The sequence below is a fragment of the Protopterus annectens genome, chromosome 1.part0 (genome assembly GCF_019279795.1).
Source record: "Protopterus annectens isolate FY-2018-M chromosome 1.part0, PAN1.0, whole genome shotgun sequence".
Classification (NCBI taxonomy): Eukaryota; Metazoa; Chordata; order Ceratodontiformes; family Protopteridae; genus Protopterus; species Protopterus annectens.
The window spans coordinates 469,092,767-469,110,288 of record NC_056725.1 but is presented as its reverse complement, the minus strand read 5'-3'; the positions used below and the strand labels follow the sequence as shown (position 1 = coordinate 469,110,288).

The 17,522-nt window shown below is 42.2% G+C and overlaps 1 protein-coding gene across 1 annotated transcript in view; it reads right to left on the bottom strand.

Annotated features, from left to right (window-relative positions):
* SMC1A (structural maintenance of chromosomes 1A) overlaps window positions 1-17,522 on the bottom strand; it is a 1,753,330-nt gene that overhangs the window by 433,642 nt on the left and 1,302,166 nt on the right. Inside the window, exon 24 of the mRNA XM_044060554.1 lies at window positions 7,404-7,558. Within this exon, the coding sequence (XP_043916489.1) occupies window positions 7,404-7,558 (155 nt within the window). The remainder of the gene's footprint in view (window positions 1-7,403; window positions 7,559-17,522) is intronic.

Below are 17,522 nucleotides of genomic sequence, written 5' to 3'. Positions count from 1 at the left end.
AGCTCATCCACCATCCAAACAAGACCATTACAGTATACTGTAGGTGAATGCACATATGGGCTTGGATGTATTTTATGAAAGTATCTCAGCTCTTAAATACACCCTATGTATCACCCACTCTACTCAGGCAATTCATCTTGTGGTCATGGTTCTCATACCAATGAAATGAAAAAAAAAATGAGTTGTGCAACTAATTTTCATTCAAGAAAAGTGAATTTTCGGCTTATACATATAAAAGTGATAAATGAGCAACAGAAAATGGATGAGTGGCCTTTACAAACAAAAGAACCCCTCAATCAACAATAAGGGTGCAATCTGTTTTAGGTCTTGTCCTGAGATACAACCTCCCTAATCTATTCCCCAGAATGTCTCTCTACATCTGTCTCCTATGTACATCCAACACGACCACTCAAAATTAAGCTTTAACAAAAATGTAAAAAACGTTGCAATGCACATAGTGTGACAGTCTCCTAACAGAGGATACATCGCAGACTAAATCATGTCAACTGCTGCTTAAGGTGACTTCCTGAAAAACACCACACCTTTCACAGAGGCCTTTATCACACTTTCCTTATTGAATAGACAGATTTTAGGCACAGAACCTGTGTCTCATGAACAGCACAGTAAAGAGGATTAAAATTCAAAGCAAGGTTATCAGACGCAAGAATAATCAATGTACTAAAAGAATACTGATGAAGGATCACCCATCTGACGTATTATAAAGCAGAATTAGTTAATTGAATGTCCCTCCCCTTTTATTACAGGAACACAGCCCACAAAGTTACCTTAGTTAACTAGATGGTGGATCCAGGTGCTAACATTATAAACATTATAAAAAAAACATCCACAGCCACTGAGGAAAACGGACATCAGCTCATTAAAGTATTACCCACTGCAGTCCCAAAAGTGAGAAAGTACAGTTGTGCACCTACCATAAAGGTAGATGTTCGAGTGTATTCACTGTTGCAGTCATTACTTTTGGGTTATCCTGCTGGCAGGCCACCCACAGTCGGCCCGAATTCCAAAGTCCTGGTCCGGCGTCGGTTGCTGTCGCCTCTTCCCTGACGTCAGTGCGCCAGGGGTATAAAAGATGCAGCTGACGCCATTTTCTTAAGTTTTTCTTGCCCCAGATGTCAGGTGCCCCAAAAAGGGTAGGCTAAATATATTATGTCAATAAGCATACATGCAGTAAAGACACATTTCCTTCATCTACCAGCAAATATACCACATAGGTTGTACAGAATAGAGAAGTACAGATAAACTCCAGCAAAAGAAAGGGGGACGGTGGGAGGGTAACCCGGACTGCAACAGTGAATACACTCGAACATCTACATTTATGGTAGGTACATAACTGTACTATGTTCATCGTGTTTCACTGTTGCAGTCATTACTCTTGGGTGGAATCCCAAAGCTGAGGATGGGTGGCTGAGCTAAATAGGATTAGGAGAGGCTATGAGGCCCTGCAGAACTGCAGTGGCAAAGCCTGCTCTGGATTTAGAGTAAAGAGGTAAGTGGTAGTGCTTTGTAAAAGTGTGCACTGAACTCCAAGTTGAGCCTCTAAGATGTCTTTGGTTGGTACTCCTCTGAGGAAGGCTGCTGCTCTGGTAGAATGAGGCCTAATGCCCTTAGGCACTGATTTGCGATGCTGAGAATAGCAGAAATGGATGCAATGACCAATCCATTTAGAAATAGTCTGTTTTGAGATCGCCTTTCCTTGTGATCCTGCAGCATATGACACTAAAAGTTGCTCGGTGTTTCTGAAAGCTTTAGTTCTGTCCAAGTAGAAGCGTAGCTGCCTGTGTATGTCCAAAGAATGCAGAATTTTCTCACCCTGGTTTTGTGGGTTTGGATAAAAGGTAGGCAAGTGAATGGTTTTGGTTGAGGGCCACACTGGACACCACCTTAGGCATAAATGTTGGGTTTGTCCTCAGAGAAACTCTGTCTGGATGAAAAATGATAAAAGGTTCCACAGCCATGAGTGCTTGTAACTCCGAGACTCATCTTGCAGAAGTTATTACTAGGAGCAGAGCTGTTTTCCAGGATAAGAATTTTATATCAGCTGTAGAGGCTGGCTCAAAAGGAGGCAGTGTGAGTTTTGCCAAGACATAACTGAGGTATCATGCCGGAATTGGTGCTCTCCTTGGAGGCCTGATGTTTTGGCCCCTCTGAGGTACTGCCTTATTAAAGGATGAGAAAAGATAGGTGGTTCTGTATTGTAACGGGCTGAAATGGCAGAGGCATGAATCTTAATTGATGAAAAAGAAAGGCCTTTGTCCAGCATCTCAGTTAGGTATTGTAAAATCTGAGGAATGTTTGGTACATACGTGTCAATGCCTTGTTCCTGGTTCCAAGCACAGAATCTCTTCCATTTCTCTGCATAAGATTTTTTGGTACTGGGCCTCCTGGTCTCCAAGATAACATCCATAACAGCTTTTGAAAGAGGAGTGTTCTGAATGGCTACATTATCCACCATGCTGCCAGATTTAAGGTCCTAAGTTGGCTGTGCAGGATCTCATTGTTTTGTTGGGTCAGCAAGTGAGAAGTTTGAGGCAATATCCATGCTGGTCCTTGAGACAAGCTCTTTAGGATTGGGTACCAGTGCTGGCGTGGCCAGTCTGGTGCAATCAGTATCATTTTTGGCTTCTCTTGTCTGACCTTTAGGAGTACCTTGGGAAGGAGAGGCAGTGGAGAAAAGGCATATACTGTTAGGTTTTTCCAGCTGAAGGATAGAGCGTCCACTCTCTATGCTTGTTTGTGATAAATCCTAGTGCAAAATCTCTGTAATTGGCAGTTGTGAGGGGAGGCAAACAGATCTATGTCCGGGCATCCCCATTTCTTTGTTATCATGCTGAAGACTTGTGGATCCAGTTTCCACTCGTGGGGATCTATGAGGTTTCTGCTTAGTTCGTCTGCCAGAGTATTTGTTTTTCCTGGCAGGAATTGTGCTTGCAGATGAACTTGATAGGTCAATGCTGTATCCCACAAGGTCATTGCTTGTCTGCAGAGGGGGTAGGAATGTGTGCCTCCCTGCTTATGTACCACATGACCGTAGTATTGTCCGTCTTTATCAGTAGCTGTCCTGGATGAAGTAGAACCTTGAAAGCTGTCAGGGCATTCTGAACAGCTAGCATCTCTTTTTGATTGATATGAAGATGCATCTGGCTTGCAGGCCATGTGCCCTAAGTACATTATCCTGCCATATGGGCACCCCAGGCATAATCTGATGCATCCGTTGTCAGTGTCTGTCTGGCTGTGGGTAAAGTGAATGACAGACCCTTGTTGTGGTGACAGGCCTGTGCCCACCATCGAAACTCCAGTTGCAGGCAGGGAATGAGGGTAATTACTGTCTCCAGGCTGTGGCAATGCTGAGTCCAAACACTTTTTAGATACCATTGTAGTGTCCTCATATGCAGTCTGGCATATGGAATTAGTAGAATGCAGGATGCCATGAAGCCCAAGGCCTGCAGGATTTTCCTTGCAGATAACTGGGCCTTTGTTGCCAACTTTTTGAAGTAAGAAGTCAGTTGCCTTTGTTTGTCTGGCGTGAGATAAGCCATCTGGGCAGTTGTATTTAAGCTTGCACCCAGGAATATTATCTCTTGAGAGGGTACTAGTTTTGATTTCTTTTCGTTTACTGTGTACCCTAGGCAAATTAGTAATCATTTTACAAACGCCAGATGTTTTAGAAGAATATCTTTGTTCTCTGCTTGAATAAGGCAGTCGTCCAAGTAGGGATATATTTGAATTCTTCTTTGTCTGCAGAATGCAATTACTGGTGCCAGGCATTTTGTGAAGACCCTGGGCGCAGTAGATAAGCCAAAGGGCAGTGCAGAGAATTGGTAGTGCATTGAGCCAGCTATGAATCTGAGGTATCTTCTGCAAGATTGTCTGACTGGGACATGCAGGCATGCCTCGTTTAGGTCCAAAGTTACGAGCCAAGCCTTCTTGCCTGGCATGGGCAGTAGCTGCTGTAGAGTCAACATCTTGAATTTTGGAACTTCCAGAAACGTGTTTAGTATAGACAGGTCCAGTATTGGTCTCCAGGCTTTGTCCTTTCTGGGCACCAAGAAAAGTCTCGAGTAAAATCCTTGCCCCTGCTCTTGTTGTGGTATGTGATGAATGGCCCTCATGTCCATGAGGGCTGTAATTTGTTTTTGCGCCTCTGCCCATTGACTGTGTGGCAGGTCTGGCATACCTTTTGCCCTTGGTAGGGTGTGAAAATGGAACCTGTAGCCCTGGGACACTATGTTCAAGACCCATTTGTCTTGGGTAATCATTTGCCAATTTGCTGAAAAAAGTGCTAGTTTCCCCCCCTAGGGGGGCTGTCAAAAGAAAAGTGCTTGGATCTGGCACAGGAAAGTCATTGGGACCGTTTCCTGTAGGGTCGTGATTTGTCTTCTCCGCTTTTGGAAGTAGGAGCACCCCAGTGATTAGACCTGTATGAGCCTTGGGGCTGAGATCTGCCTCTGGGACGTCAGTATCTGCCTCTTTGTGGCCTGTCTGATACTAGAAAGGACCAATTTTTCGAAGGCCAGTTTCTGCTAAATCTGGGTGGCTGTACCTGTAAAAAAATCCTTAACTGTCTGCATGGATTTCGCTTTATCCTCCATTTTCTTTAACACCTCTTCTGCATTAGCACCAAACAAAGTATCATGCTGTAATGGAGCATCTAATAATTTTGCTTTAACATGATCAGGCAGATTCTGTTCCTTTAACCAAGCATGCCTTCTAATAACAGAACCTGTAACAGCGGCCCTGCAAGAGGCCTCCAGTGAATCATAACCACATTGCAAAGTATGCTTTCCCACTTGTTCAGCTCCATGCAATAAATCCTGCATTTCTTTGTTCTCTGCACATTCAGAATTTGTCAACATTTTCTGTTTAAGCAGTGACATTAAGTATTGCTAATATTTAAGCATACGAAACTGACAATTTAAAGCCCTTACAGCCAGGGTAGCAGAAGTGTAAACTTTTTTCCCCCATCTGTCCAGTGCCCTAGAATCCCTATCAGAGGGGACAGGGTTTTTTGCAGTGGAAGTTTTGACCCCTTTGGGACCCTGAGATATAGTTTCTGGGTCAGCAGCGGGGTTTTTATATACGAATTTATGAGAATCAGGGACCCTGTAGTATCTGTCTGGCTTAGCAGGAGCGGGGGGTAGAGAGTTAGGGGACAGGCCTGACTTTGAAAATACATCTACAATGTCTAGAACAGGTGGAATAGCAAGGGGTCTGTGCTGAGGTAGAAGCAGAAAGTCTCTGAGCCTTTTCTTAGATTCTGAGGAATCTTGGCTCTCCAGTGGAAATGCTCCCTCATGGTATGCAGGGTTTCCCCAAAAGAATAATCCTTAGGAGGAGAGGCTGAAGGAATGGATTCTTCAGCATCAGAATCCTCATGGGGAGGAATAGAGTAGCCCTGTTCAGAAGAGGAATCAGAGGAAATAGAAACCTGATCAGAAGAATCATATTCCGTCTCTTGCCCAGGCCTCTTATCAGAAGGGGGATGGGAACCCCTGATCATAGTAATTAGGTCTTCGGCCATTTTAAGCATCTGTTTTTTACGTATGGAAGTCTGAGCAGGAGAATGCTGTACTTGTTTCTTTGTCTTTAGAGCTGCTTTAGTCTTTGAAGCTGAAGATGGTTTAACATATAACTGTGTTAGTCTGAAGACACCCTCAGAAGCAGATGCCTGCTCAGCGGCTCCGGACCCACCTGAGGGAATGACTTCCAAGTGTCCAATACCTTGAGTATCCAGAGGCCCAGTCGGCTCCACGTGGGAGTCGGAAGCGGCCTGTGGCTCTGAGGTAGTGGCTGACAGGGGCTGCGAAAGTGCCTCACTGAGAACCAGCGAACTGGCGACTGGCCTAACGGAGGCCTCGTCGTCAGTTTTGGACCTCGGATGCCTATCCTTCTCCTTGCGTTTTTGTAAACTCCGGTCGTCGGCTGTTCCGACGGCATTATATAATTAAACTTTCGGCCAAAGTAATGAAATGCAAAATCGAACCGACGCTTAATAGTGCGTTGGTTAAATCTAGCACAAAACCGACAGCTAGCAACGTCGTGGTCAGGGTCTAGGCAAGGAATACAGTAAGAGTGAAAATCCTTATGAGGTATTTGCTTCCCAGAAGAAATACAATTGTTAACTTTTTATGACATCGGTCTGGAGCAAGAAAAAAAGTTTCCCCAATGGGGTACTTAGCGCTAATGAAGAATTCGGTTCTGAAATTCGGATTTGAAAATCTCAGGAGTCGGCCGACCGGCACTTGCAAACTGCTTTTGCTTCGGGCACCGCGCTGCAAGAAAGACTAAAGAAAATGGCGTCGGCTGCATCTTTTATACTCGTGGCGCACTGACGTCAGGGAAGAGACGAAAGCAACCGACGCCGGACCAGGACTTTGGAATTCGGGCCGACTGCGGGTAGCCTGCCAGCAGGATAACCCAAGAGTAATGACTGCAACAGTGAAACACGATGAACATCTGCCAATGTGTTATACAACTTGCACAAAGCATCGCACGATAACGAGCTGTCACTCTACAAACTCTGCTCAAGTTCTGGCTGCAAGTTGTAATGTGAATGAGAAGGGTAAGTAAAACTAAAAGCTATTCACCCACAAAGACAAGTCAGTAAGATATTTTAAGTCAAAACATACATACAATGATAAACACATCAGTTTTTATATAACTCATGTACACATGAAATCTATAAACAATTAAATCAAATTACTCGTATTCAAGCAGGCATAGTTCAATTATGTTTATACATCTAATTTGTGTACATTGAAAGTTATAAGCAATTTGCTGACAGAAGTTAAGTTTTTATTTGCAGTAGATATACCAGTGTCACCCTTCTGCATATCAGGCACAGTATTTAAACACAGTTACAACAGATGTGAAATAGCCAACTTAAAATTTTGCTCCAAGCTCCTGTGCTGGTGTTCCACTCCAGTTTGACTTTTTCCCTGTGATAATACACATCCTAATCACAGAACTAAAGCATACAGCAAAATCATCACATGAAAATTCTTTGACTGCACAGATAGTTAAATAATAAACAAGTCTTTTTGCTAGAATTCTTGTACTGTTTTAATTTCATTTGCATCAGAAGCTGGGATCTCTGCTACCTTTTATGCTAGCAAAATGTTGCCTTCTTGATTTAATGTGGTATATGCCTGACTACATCCATGAGTACACCTTACACAAGACAGTAATAAAAAAACAGATATAGGGGATATCAAATGGCATGTGTAATTACAAATTCCTGCATTTTGCCATTCTCATTCAAGTGTTACGGACATGGCATTTTAAACAAATATCAATTACACACATATCTTACATACATAATATTCTCTCATATACATAAGTATGTCACATTCATTCTCTAAAAACAAAAATTCACAGGAATGTACCTGTGCACTGCTGTTTCTGGAAAGTGCTTTGTAAATTTCATCAATATTTGTTGCCACAGATTCGAAGCAGCCATTGAAACGATCAAATCGCTCTTTTTTGATCTGCTCAAAAGCCTGCTTGGCTTTCTTTGCTCGTTTCCTTGCAGCTTCAAATTCTAAGGGTCAAAGAAAAGATGTCAATAAATAAAAATGGATATCTCGGCATGAGACTTTACATGCTCTTGCATCCCAACCTTCCCATTTCAATTTTAATTCCAACTTGGAACTATTCAAGTCTTAGAAAGTTAATGTACAGCAGTGCAGCTTTTGTTGCTGCTATCTTGTACAGTACAGTGAAAAACATCAAGAAATCTGAAGACTGACTACAGTGCTGGGACTATACAGCACTTCTCTCACCACCACAAAATAAACAAATTACAAGACGACACTGGCACATGCAAATGAAATACAAGCATAATTTAATCACATCAATTAAAGTAACCAAGCAAAGTCAACCAAGATGCAACAAAACTTAAAATGCAAGTCTTAACATCAAACCCAGTAAGTACAGCAAATACCAAAGAACTCTGACCGCTGTTACTACTAGTAATATTTTAAAACATCTGCCAAGTTAAGTCACAGCACTCTTTCAGCTTTCATGACATTACAGTAAGCAAAAAGGATTCAGGGACTGTGTGTGTATTGTGAATCCATGTTTCAAGAAATTCCAAGGCATACAACACTGAAGTTCTTACTGTATCAACTTTACTACAAAAGGATTAGTTTTTGTTCCACTGCAATTCAACTACTGCTTTTGAAGCTCCTACAGCTAGGGGTGTTAAGCACCCTCTGCCAGCATACATGACTTGGAGATTTGTGCTGGCACAGTGGGCCTTATCCTTGAGCCTGCAAGCTGGTTTCAGCTATTAAGTGAGCACACAGAAAGGCAAACATTTGACTGACACTTGCACACTGTTACAACATAAAATATACTCAGCCTGATATGCAAATACTCAAAACACCAGCAGCTACATGGAGGAGCTACAGCGGCACAGTACATTGGCATTTCTGACCTGCTTGAATGGATCCCTGCTAGATCAACAGTTAGCATTAAAGACCCTACTCAGTGGATCCAAGATCAGAAGAAATCCCCAGTAGCAAAAATTTCAATGGAGGTGCAAAATCTCAGAAAGCAGAGTCCAAAGTACTGATGAACAAAGAGCATTGACTCCTTGAATCATGGTCCAAGCAATAATAGCTTGTGAAGATGTGAATCAACAAACAAGAGGCCATGTCACAAATATTTGAAATGGCAACATTCTTACAACAAGCATTGTAAAAAGCAATGTCCAGGGCACAATAGCTTTTGACAGCAGCCTTTTCCAGTGAGTGGTTCATAATCTGACAGCAAATACAAATGGTTTGCGATGCACATAGAGAAGTTTACTTGGCAAACTCCATTCCTCCCATCTTCATAACAGAGGAGATGAAAAGCTGTTCCTTCTTCCTGAACTTGTGTACTTGTTACAGGTATAACGTGAATTATGGTGCACATCCATGGTGTTAAAGTTGCCCTCCCTCTTCCCTCTTCCTCCTGGTTACTACTCCAACAATGAAAAGAGGACGAATAGACTGGTTTAAAGACAAAACTTACTCGGCTTTCACAAAGAAATCTTGGTCCCAAGTGACACATACATGATATGAAAGCACAGATGAAGAACTTTTATACAAATACTTACGATCCTCAGAGACTTCATAAATTCTGACTTCTTAAGAGGTTGGACCTTAGCTACAGAAGGCACATTTGTTTTTTTTTTTCTTTTTTTAAAGAAACTGTTTTAACAAATCTAGAAGATTCAGATCCCTGCCTAAATTCAATGAGGGTACCAGGCACCTCTTATCAAACTATTATTTGGTGAATCTCCCTAAGTCATTCAGATATAATCAGCCATGGTTCCTCCACTACATCTGTACTAGACGTATGTACAGCATCAGCAGACATGTGAGTAGACAGCTCTGTGTCTTATTACTGGCTGTTGGCATATGAAAGTGATGTTGGCAGTGGATGGTCCTTGGGTTTTTCATCCAATCTGACGAAGACATCTGGTGGAGGATGGACAGCAGCAAGATCAGAATGTGCTTTTGTGGCTGTTTTCTTAAGTGGCAGCTTAAAGTTAGGGTGGGCGGATTCAGCCATGTGGTACCCATGAGCGAAAAATATCAGATGTTGGTTTTCTAAATAGAGAGGGATGACAGAATACTGGGGTGCGTCTTGGGTACAAATATCACAATGAATGGCTGTGTGTAGCACATAGAAAAAGGCACTTATGTCTATCTTTATGGGAAATCTGCCTTCCAAACTCATTTTCTACCTCCTGGATGACATGGAAACAACTACAGGGAAGAAAAAAGAAAGGAAGGAACCCCAGTGGGGCACTTATCTTTAGAAGGTTCAGCAGATGAACCAACTCTGTGAACACCACACATAACAAATTCAGAGGTAGCATCTGGACTGGTGGCAAAGTTGTTCTGAGGATTAGGTGTCCATGTGTACCTTAAACTTTGCATGTAGGAAATATGTCTGACGTACAACACACTGAACGTATAAAGGTTTTGGCATGCTGGACGGAAATTAGGTTATCCTTGGCAGGATATTCAAAGTGAAAAGAATATTGCAACAGTGATAAGCAAGGACATCCCGAGACACCCCCATGGGTAGACAGCAGACCACTGCCCCTGCCCCAGAGTGATTGTCTAGGCTTCCACTCTCTAGAGGCACTTTTCAAATATATTCTTTTGCCTGAAATGCTCATCATGAGACTTTTCAATAAGACGACCCATGTTTAATGAGGAAATTCTAGTCATATTTTATTGTAGGGAATGAAGCTTTTCTCCAATCTGAATGGCTTTGTGATATGGAAGCTTCATAAGTACTTCAATATGAAGGAGCTCCAAATAAGTCTAGAGGGTGTGTTTAAGAACTGCTCATTAACATCTTTAGGCAAGGCCAAATCCTTAACAGCTGGCCTTTGACATATTTTGGCAAAGGCCTACATCCACATTCAAACATTTCACCTAAGCTTGTTGCAGACATCCTGATACAAGCCTCTATGATGTCATAGCCACATTCAAACCTTTGCAGACTGCCTTAAGGTTAGCAAGTACACTACTGAAAAGTGCTTTGAGAGGAATTACTTTACATATACCTTCAGCATGCTTTATGTCACATTGGTATTGGAGCACATGGGTTTGGCAGTTGCTACTCAATGCAACAGATGTACACTTTCTATGGTTTTCCTAATCACTGGCCGGGGCCAACTATGATCGCTGGCATGTGACCAGTGAGCTCACTGCGAGATCAGCCATCACAGTATTATACAGGTGTCAACAGCATCTCTGTCATCCTGCAACAGCATGACGTCCTGGCACCGGTGGATCAGAATCATGTTCTGACGAAGTACTTACAGAAACATTCTCAAATAAAGGAATTAACTGAGTTTAGGCCTTGACACCTACATCTAAAATTCATTTGAAGAAATCCAAAAGCTCCTTTTGCCTCCCACAAAAAAATGCTCCTGCATTAAATTAAGGGTCTCCTCAGTGGGTGTGGCATCCGGAAAGGGGGCTGAAACTGACGTCAAAACTGTCAAGGCTTAATGGCTTCATGTAAATGTCCACCTGTTTTGGAAAAAATTGTTGTGCCCTCCCCAGGAACCACAGTTTCTCAACCAGAAATTGGCAGAATATCATGTGATGGACACTAGTCACTATAAGCATTAGCTGCAAGATGGCCATCGGAGGTGACACCTGACTGTGATGCAGTAGTTGACTCCCTACAGGCCTTACAAAGCTGAGTCATCTGTATCTCATGATTTATATCCAAGAGGGCACATGCAACTGAAGATGCCAAAGCAGGAGAATTCAGATCTGGTGAAAGGAAAATCTGTGCCTCTCTATCAAACCCTTGCCAGACTAATGAAATCACAAAGAATTAACATTCTGTGTCTGCAGAAATTCTGCCTGCTACTTTGTCAGTTTTCTTTGTATGCTTAACTACTCCGTCCACATTTTATGAATGTGGCTTTCCCTCAAAAAAAAAAAAAGGCAAATATCCCTGGTCTAATGTTAGGAGGTTTATGCTCTAGCAAAGCACTCAAACTGCATTCTCTCTGCTGTAATGTTGTTTTATTAGAGAAAGCATAAAACTTGCACGGACATTTGCTACTGTCCATTCCCAAAGAAGTCATCAGTCTCAGCAAGGTCTCCAAATCACAGTAAAAACTCTAGAGGACATTAAAATAATGCAACTGACTAAAAGGTAGAAAAAACAAACTGGATACTTAGAGTAGTTCTGCAGGTTGCCAGGATGATATAGAAAGAATGACTTTCGACTTCTTATGGGGCAAAAAAGAAATGAAGATTGACGATGTTGCCTCTCATCTTTATGTACGGTCTACTGTTGTTTTTGGGGTAGAAGGGCTTAGCCCTACACAGGTGATATCTCTGCAAGTCAGGCAGGCAGACTGGATATCCATCTGTGGTACAATTCCAAAACACTTCCTATGACACTGCAGCAATGATCCTTACAAATAATACCAAACACTGTTTTTACAAATAAAGGCTTATTTAAGATCCAGTAATAACAAGTGATAGTTGTCAAAACAACTTCTGAGAGATGCACTTCAGAGTCACCAAATGGTAAATCTTTGTACAGAGTACAGAGCTCACCCAGTCTGAGCAAAGGGAAAGAAGCTGCTCTGCAGACTGCAGAGAAAGATGTCAAAAAGTGTTGGCCACGTCCAGTGCCACCATCCAGATGCTGTGAGGCACTAGAGACATGACTGACCGACATTCACCATCTAGATGCTGATGTACTAGATGTAATCATTGAAGATGCTGCTGAAGCCTAGAAATCTCTTGCTCCTTTGCTACCAGGAAGAGATGAAAGTCCTGGCTTAATTCTACAGAAGAGAAAGTTTCTATGATCACTTTAAGAAGCAGAATCTGGGCCTGTCAAAACCACTCTATGGAAACTTTCAGTTCTATCAGTGAAATTTTTTTCTGGGGAAGACATAAGAGCTCCAATATCTGTCTGGCAACAACTGTGTTAGCAACTCATCAGTCCTTGGTGAAGCCACTTCAAGCTAAGGTAGTCCTTACTCAATATATCCTTACTCCTTGGTAGATGGATTGTGCTAGAGATGGCAGGTCCCCAAACAGTCCAAGAGGTCACAGCAAATTTCAGTACATGACACTTCAGGGCCCACATTTTTATGAAAGGACCTCATTGTCTTACAGAAATGCAATGGCCTGACCCACTGCAGAGCTGCTATTTTCTTGAGGTCTTCATCTAGGTCTGAAAAAAATGCCCAAGGAGGAATTCTCCCCAGAATGAAACATCAAAAACATCCTGCTTAAGCTCATCATCAGAAAAGTACAGCTGTGTAAGGAAGTACAGCTGTGTAAAATCTTACCAAAACAGCAGCTGTACTTCTCTTCACTGTTGCAGCTCCTGCTAAGGATTGCCCAACGTTTGGCTAGAATGCCAAAGCCTTTAGTATCTACAAGTGTCATACGTCACACGTATGCTCCCCGCAAGATGCAGGGCATAAATATGATGTATGGATGGTGGAAAAGCGCGACAGAATGTCCCTTTGTGGCCAGAAAGAACATAGTCATCCAGTATGAGAAAAGAACTCCTTAGCCAGAAAGGCAATGAGAACAGACTACAGCAGGAGGGGGTAGGAGAGAGGGAGCAAATACTGCAACAGTGAAGAGAAGGACATCTACTATAATGGCAAGATTTTACACAACTGTACTATGCCCTTCCATATCACCAGTGTAGCATTCCTAATGAAAGGGAGGGCACAAAAGGTCAAGAACAACCCTGGGGAGGAGGACAGCACTGAAGAACTCTGAAGAAACCCATGTACAATAGCCCTGGCAAAGTAATTTCTAGCTCTGAAATTAACATCCAGCTTATAATGCTTACTAAATGTATGGACAGAAGACCAAGTAAGCAGCCTCTTATGGTACTGATATCCAGCCCTTTGAAAAAAGCACCAGAGGAAGCAACAGGTTTGGTAGAGTAAGCATCTACTGAAGAAAGACTTTTGCCATGAAAAGAATAACAAAAATAAATGGCTTTAAAAATCCAGGAAGATATAGTTTGCTTAGAAACTGCTAAACCCAAAGGCCTGGGATGAAAACAAGCAACCAGTTGCTCAAATCTGTGAATAAAGTACAGTTGTGTATAATCTCACCATAACAGTAGACGTCATTTTCCTCACTGTTGCAGTATTCTTTACTACAGAAATTCCCTGCCAAGGGTAGCCCAACATCCCAGCCAGTATACCAAAGCCTCAGGATTTTACAGATGACGTACGTCTCATGTATGCTCCTCAGTCAAGGCATAGGGCATAAAGGTTATGTATGGAGGTACATACCTCAGAACTGACTAGCTCCAGGACTAACAGCAGTCCTAGGAAATTGTTTAAATAAATAAATAAAATACATTTGTTGACTGGGAAAGTCTGACTAGGGCAGAGCCTACTTTCAGTAGAGGCCAACGGAGAAACACTCCAGACGCATGTCTTTGGAATGTGTGAGGAAAGCGGAATACCCAGAGGAAAGCAGAATGCACGGAGGACATGCAGACACCACACAGAAGACACCCCAGCCGAGAACCGAACTGGAGAACCTCTTGCTCTGAAGTGACATTAACTCTACAACACTGTACTGTTCAAATATGAAAAAAAAAAAACAGTAGAGCAGAAAGAGGAGGAGGGAGGTAGGGATTAAATACTGCAACAGTGAAGCGAAGGACATCTGCTGTTACGGTAAGATTTCACACAACTGTACTATGTCCTTCCATATCACTGTTGCAGTATACTTTACTAAAGGGGAGTATAAAAACTCAAGAGGAAACTTGTCAGGAGGAAGGTCCAATTGCTCTGGCAAAGCCAGCTCTTGCTCTGGAAATACTCAATTTGTAAATCAGTAAAAGTATGGACAGACATCCAAACTAGCAGCCTCAAGGATGGAAATAGCATCCAATCATTTGAAAAAGCACCAGAGGAAGCCATGGCCCTGGTAGCATGAGCATTTACATAGGCAGAAAGACTTTTCTCATGAAAGGAATACGAAATGGCCTTGGAGATCCATGAAGAAATGGTTTGCTTAGAAACAACCTAGAGATCCGGGATAAAATGAAATAAAATGTTGCTCAGATTTGTGAATGGCCTTAGTTGTATCCAAATAATGTTTCTAAAACCATCTGAACCTACAAAGCTGATGAGTATTTTTTTGCACTTGCTCTAACAGTCTCAGTGCTATTTAACACTTCTGTGCCGCATTTATTGATTTGGTTGAAATTATCACCGTTTCTGCCTGCACTTGTTAAAGAAACACCATCTATTTGTTACTGTACTGCTCTTAGGTTGTTTTAACAGTCAGCTGATATTTCCTAACCTCCTCTGATACTGCAAAAGTGGTTCTGAGTTTGCCAAAGTTCTCCTGAATTTGCCATAATATTTCTAAGTTTTGCAAACTTGTTCTGTGTTTATTGAAGTTCTCCTGTGTTTGGACACTTGCATTTCTCAGTGTTAGTGAACTTATTTCCAATGATTTCTGATAATGCAGTAATTTTGCCTTTTGTTGTACAGCATTTGTTACTGCACTTGAGCTCAAAAACAGTTTGTTCTGGATTAAGATGTTATTTTTTTTGCACTCCGGTGGTAGCTGAGAGAAGATTACACCCATCTGAGTTAGGAACTGGTGGTGGAAGGCTTATTGTGCGTTTACCTGATTGGCTTGAGGGTTTAAATGTGTAAAGGTCTTTCATCCTGCTTCTATGCACAAACCCAATTCCCCACACGTTGTATACACGCAAACCTCTCCAGTTTAACATCTTCTAAAGGAAACACTCTCCATAGACGTCTGCCACTGTTCACAGCTGCTCGAAGAGCTACCAGTTTATGCAGAGTGCAGTACCACTGCAGGTCATTTAAGTGACTCTACCCTACTCTTTCCCATCTACTAAGGATCTGGTATAATGGATAGGCAGTTTCCTGTCATCTCTGTTTCTGGCCTGGTGGACACAGGCATCCTAAGGCAGTGTAGTAACTGCCTCATGTTCACTGACAACCATTTAGTTTTAGAGCAGACAAATGCAGTATGTAACAGACGTAGATACACAATAATCATTAGAAGCACAGGTCTCGCATACAAACCCAAAAAAATGTAAATCAGGTTGTTAGCGTTACACCCAAAATGCTCACTGCCAACTCTAAGGAACAAACACAGACCTACATATGCAGAGGTACTCACTTGTAATCTATCCAAACCTTCAAGACCTCCTAAAAGCATCTCTCAGTGGCCCTATTGCACACTCAAAGACAGCAAATCACAAAACAAATACCTCTGAAAAATCATAGTAGCCCCGCTTCCAAGCTCACAAGGCAACACACGACACAACCAAACAATTCTAGTTATTGGGGATTCCATTGTAAGACATACTGATGTCTCCCTTACCAGACTAAACAAAGAGAAGATCACTGTGAGCTGTCTTGTCTGGAGCCAGGATCCGCCAGATCATGCATGCACTTAGGCCTTTAAACCACAACTACCAGCATGACATGGTCATAGTCCATGTTGGCGCAAACAACCTAAGACGCATCTTACTAGTCTACATGAAGATAGACACGATGAATGTGTGTCATAGGCAGGTATGACTCTTGCACTGAGTATCACCCTACCTTCACCAATAATGACGCAGAAGTACCAGCAAAAATTACTGACTTCAACAACTGACAGTTTCTGGTGTCACAACAAGGGGATCAAATATCTCAGCCGGGTAAGACATCAACAAACCACAATACTTCGAAAGAGATGGCTTGCCCTCATCACCACTTGGTTTCCAGATACTGGCAAAAAAACATTTTTCCCCATAGTGCCTTTTTTAGGACGTCCCAAGTTGTTAAACTGTCCAACGTAACAAATATCACTCACAACTAGCTAAAGGTACTGCTATACTCAATGCTAGGAATTAAAATAAAAAAAAAACTGCACTCCCTAGAAGCACTCACCCTGGAGGACGTAGACATATGTGAAGTCACGGAAACATGGTTCAGAACCATAGAAAGCACCCTGGCTATCAAAGGCTATAATAGCTTTCATACATTTCGATCCACCTCAGCTCAGGATAAAACAAAGGGAGGTGTCTCAGTGTTCATAAAAGGACATGTATGCTGCTAGACTGGTCCAACAACATGACTCACTTGAGCTGCTCCATACCCAACTAACCATAGGTGTGACCCTCTATCTCATCCTTGCTAGCTACAGATCCCCTAACAGGAGTCTGGAAAACCACACCTCCTACCTAAACCTACTGGGATCTCTCAACATCCAGCCCAACACCATACTTATGGATGACTTCAACTACTCCTCCATTAACTGGAAGATTTATACGACCCATAATACACTTGCTCAGAGGTTTTTGGACTTCGTCAACCAAAACACCAAGGAGCAACTAGTTAGCTCCCCAACTAGAGGTACAAATATCCTAGACCTAGTACTCATACAAATATCCTAGATCTTGTACTCAGGAACATGGGGAGATGCTGCTCCCTCCAGTGCATCAACTCCTCCCTGGTAAGATCTGATAACAAAATGATCTCCTTTAATATTAAAACTAACCTAAAACCCCCATCAAACCCCAAACCCTGTTAAGAACTTTGCTAAAGCCAATTACCTCAAACTAAGTGACAGCTTATTAAACTTCGAAGCCCCTACATACCCAGATGACACTGAGACCTACTCTGAGCTGTGCACAAAAGCACTGTACAACCACATTCATGACTGCATAGAGGAGGCAGTTCCTGTCAGTCAAACCCATGATTACTAGCAAAAATAAACCACCCTGGTGGACCTCTAGCATAAATAAGCTATTCAACTAAAGGAAAAAAGTCCTCTCCAAAGCCAAGAAGGAACAGGCAAAGCAGTGCTAAAAGACATTCACCAGTATAAACAAATTAGAGAGCTAGTCAAATGTGCCAAAGAAAACTATGAGGCAAAGATAGCCTCCCAGGTGAAAGATAACCAAAAGGCTTTTTAAATTATGTTTGTAACCTCAGGAAAAAC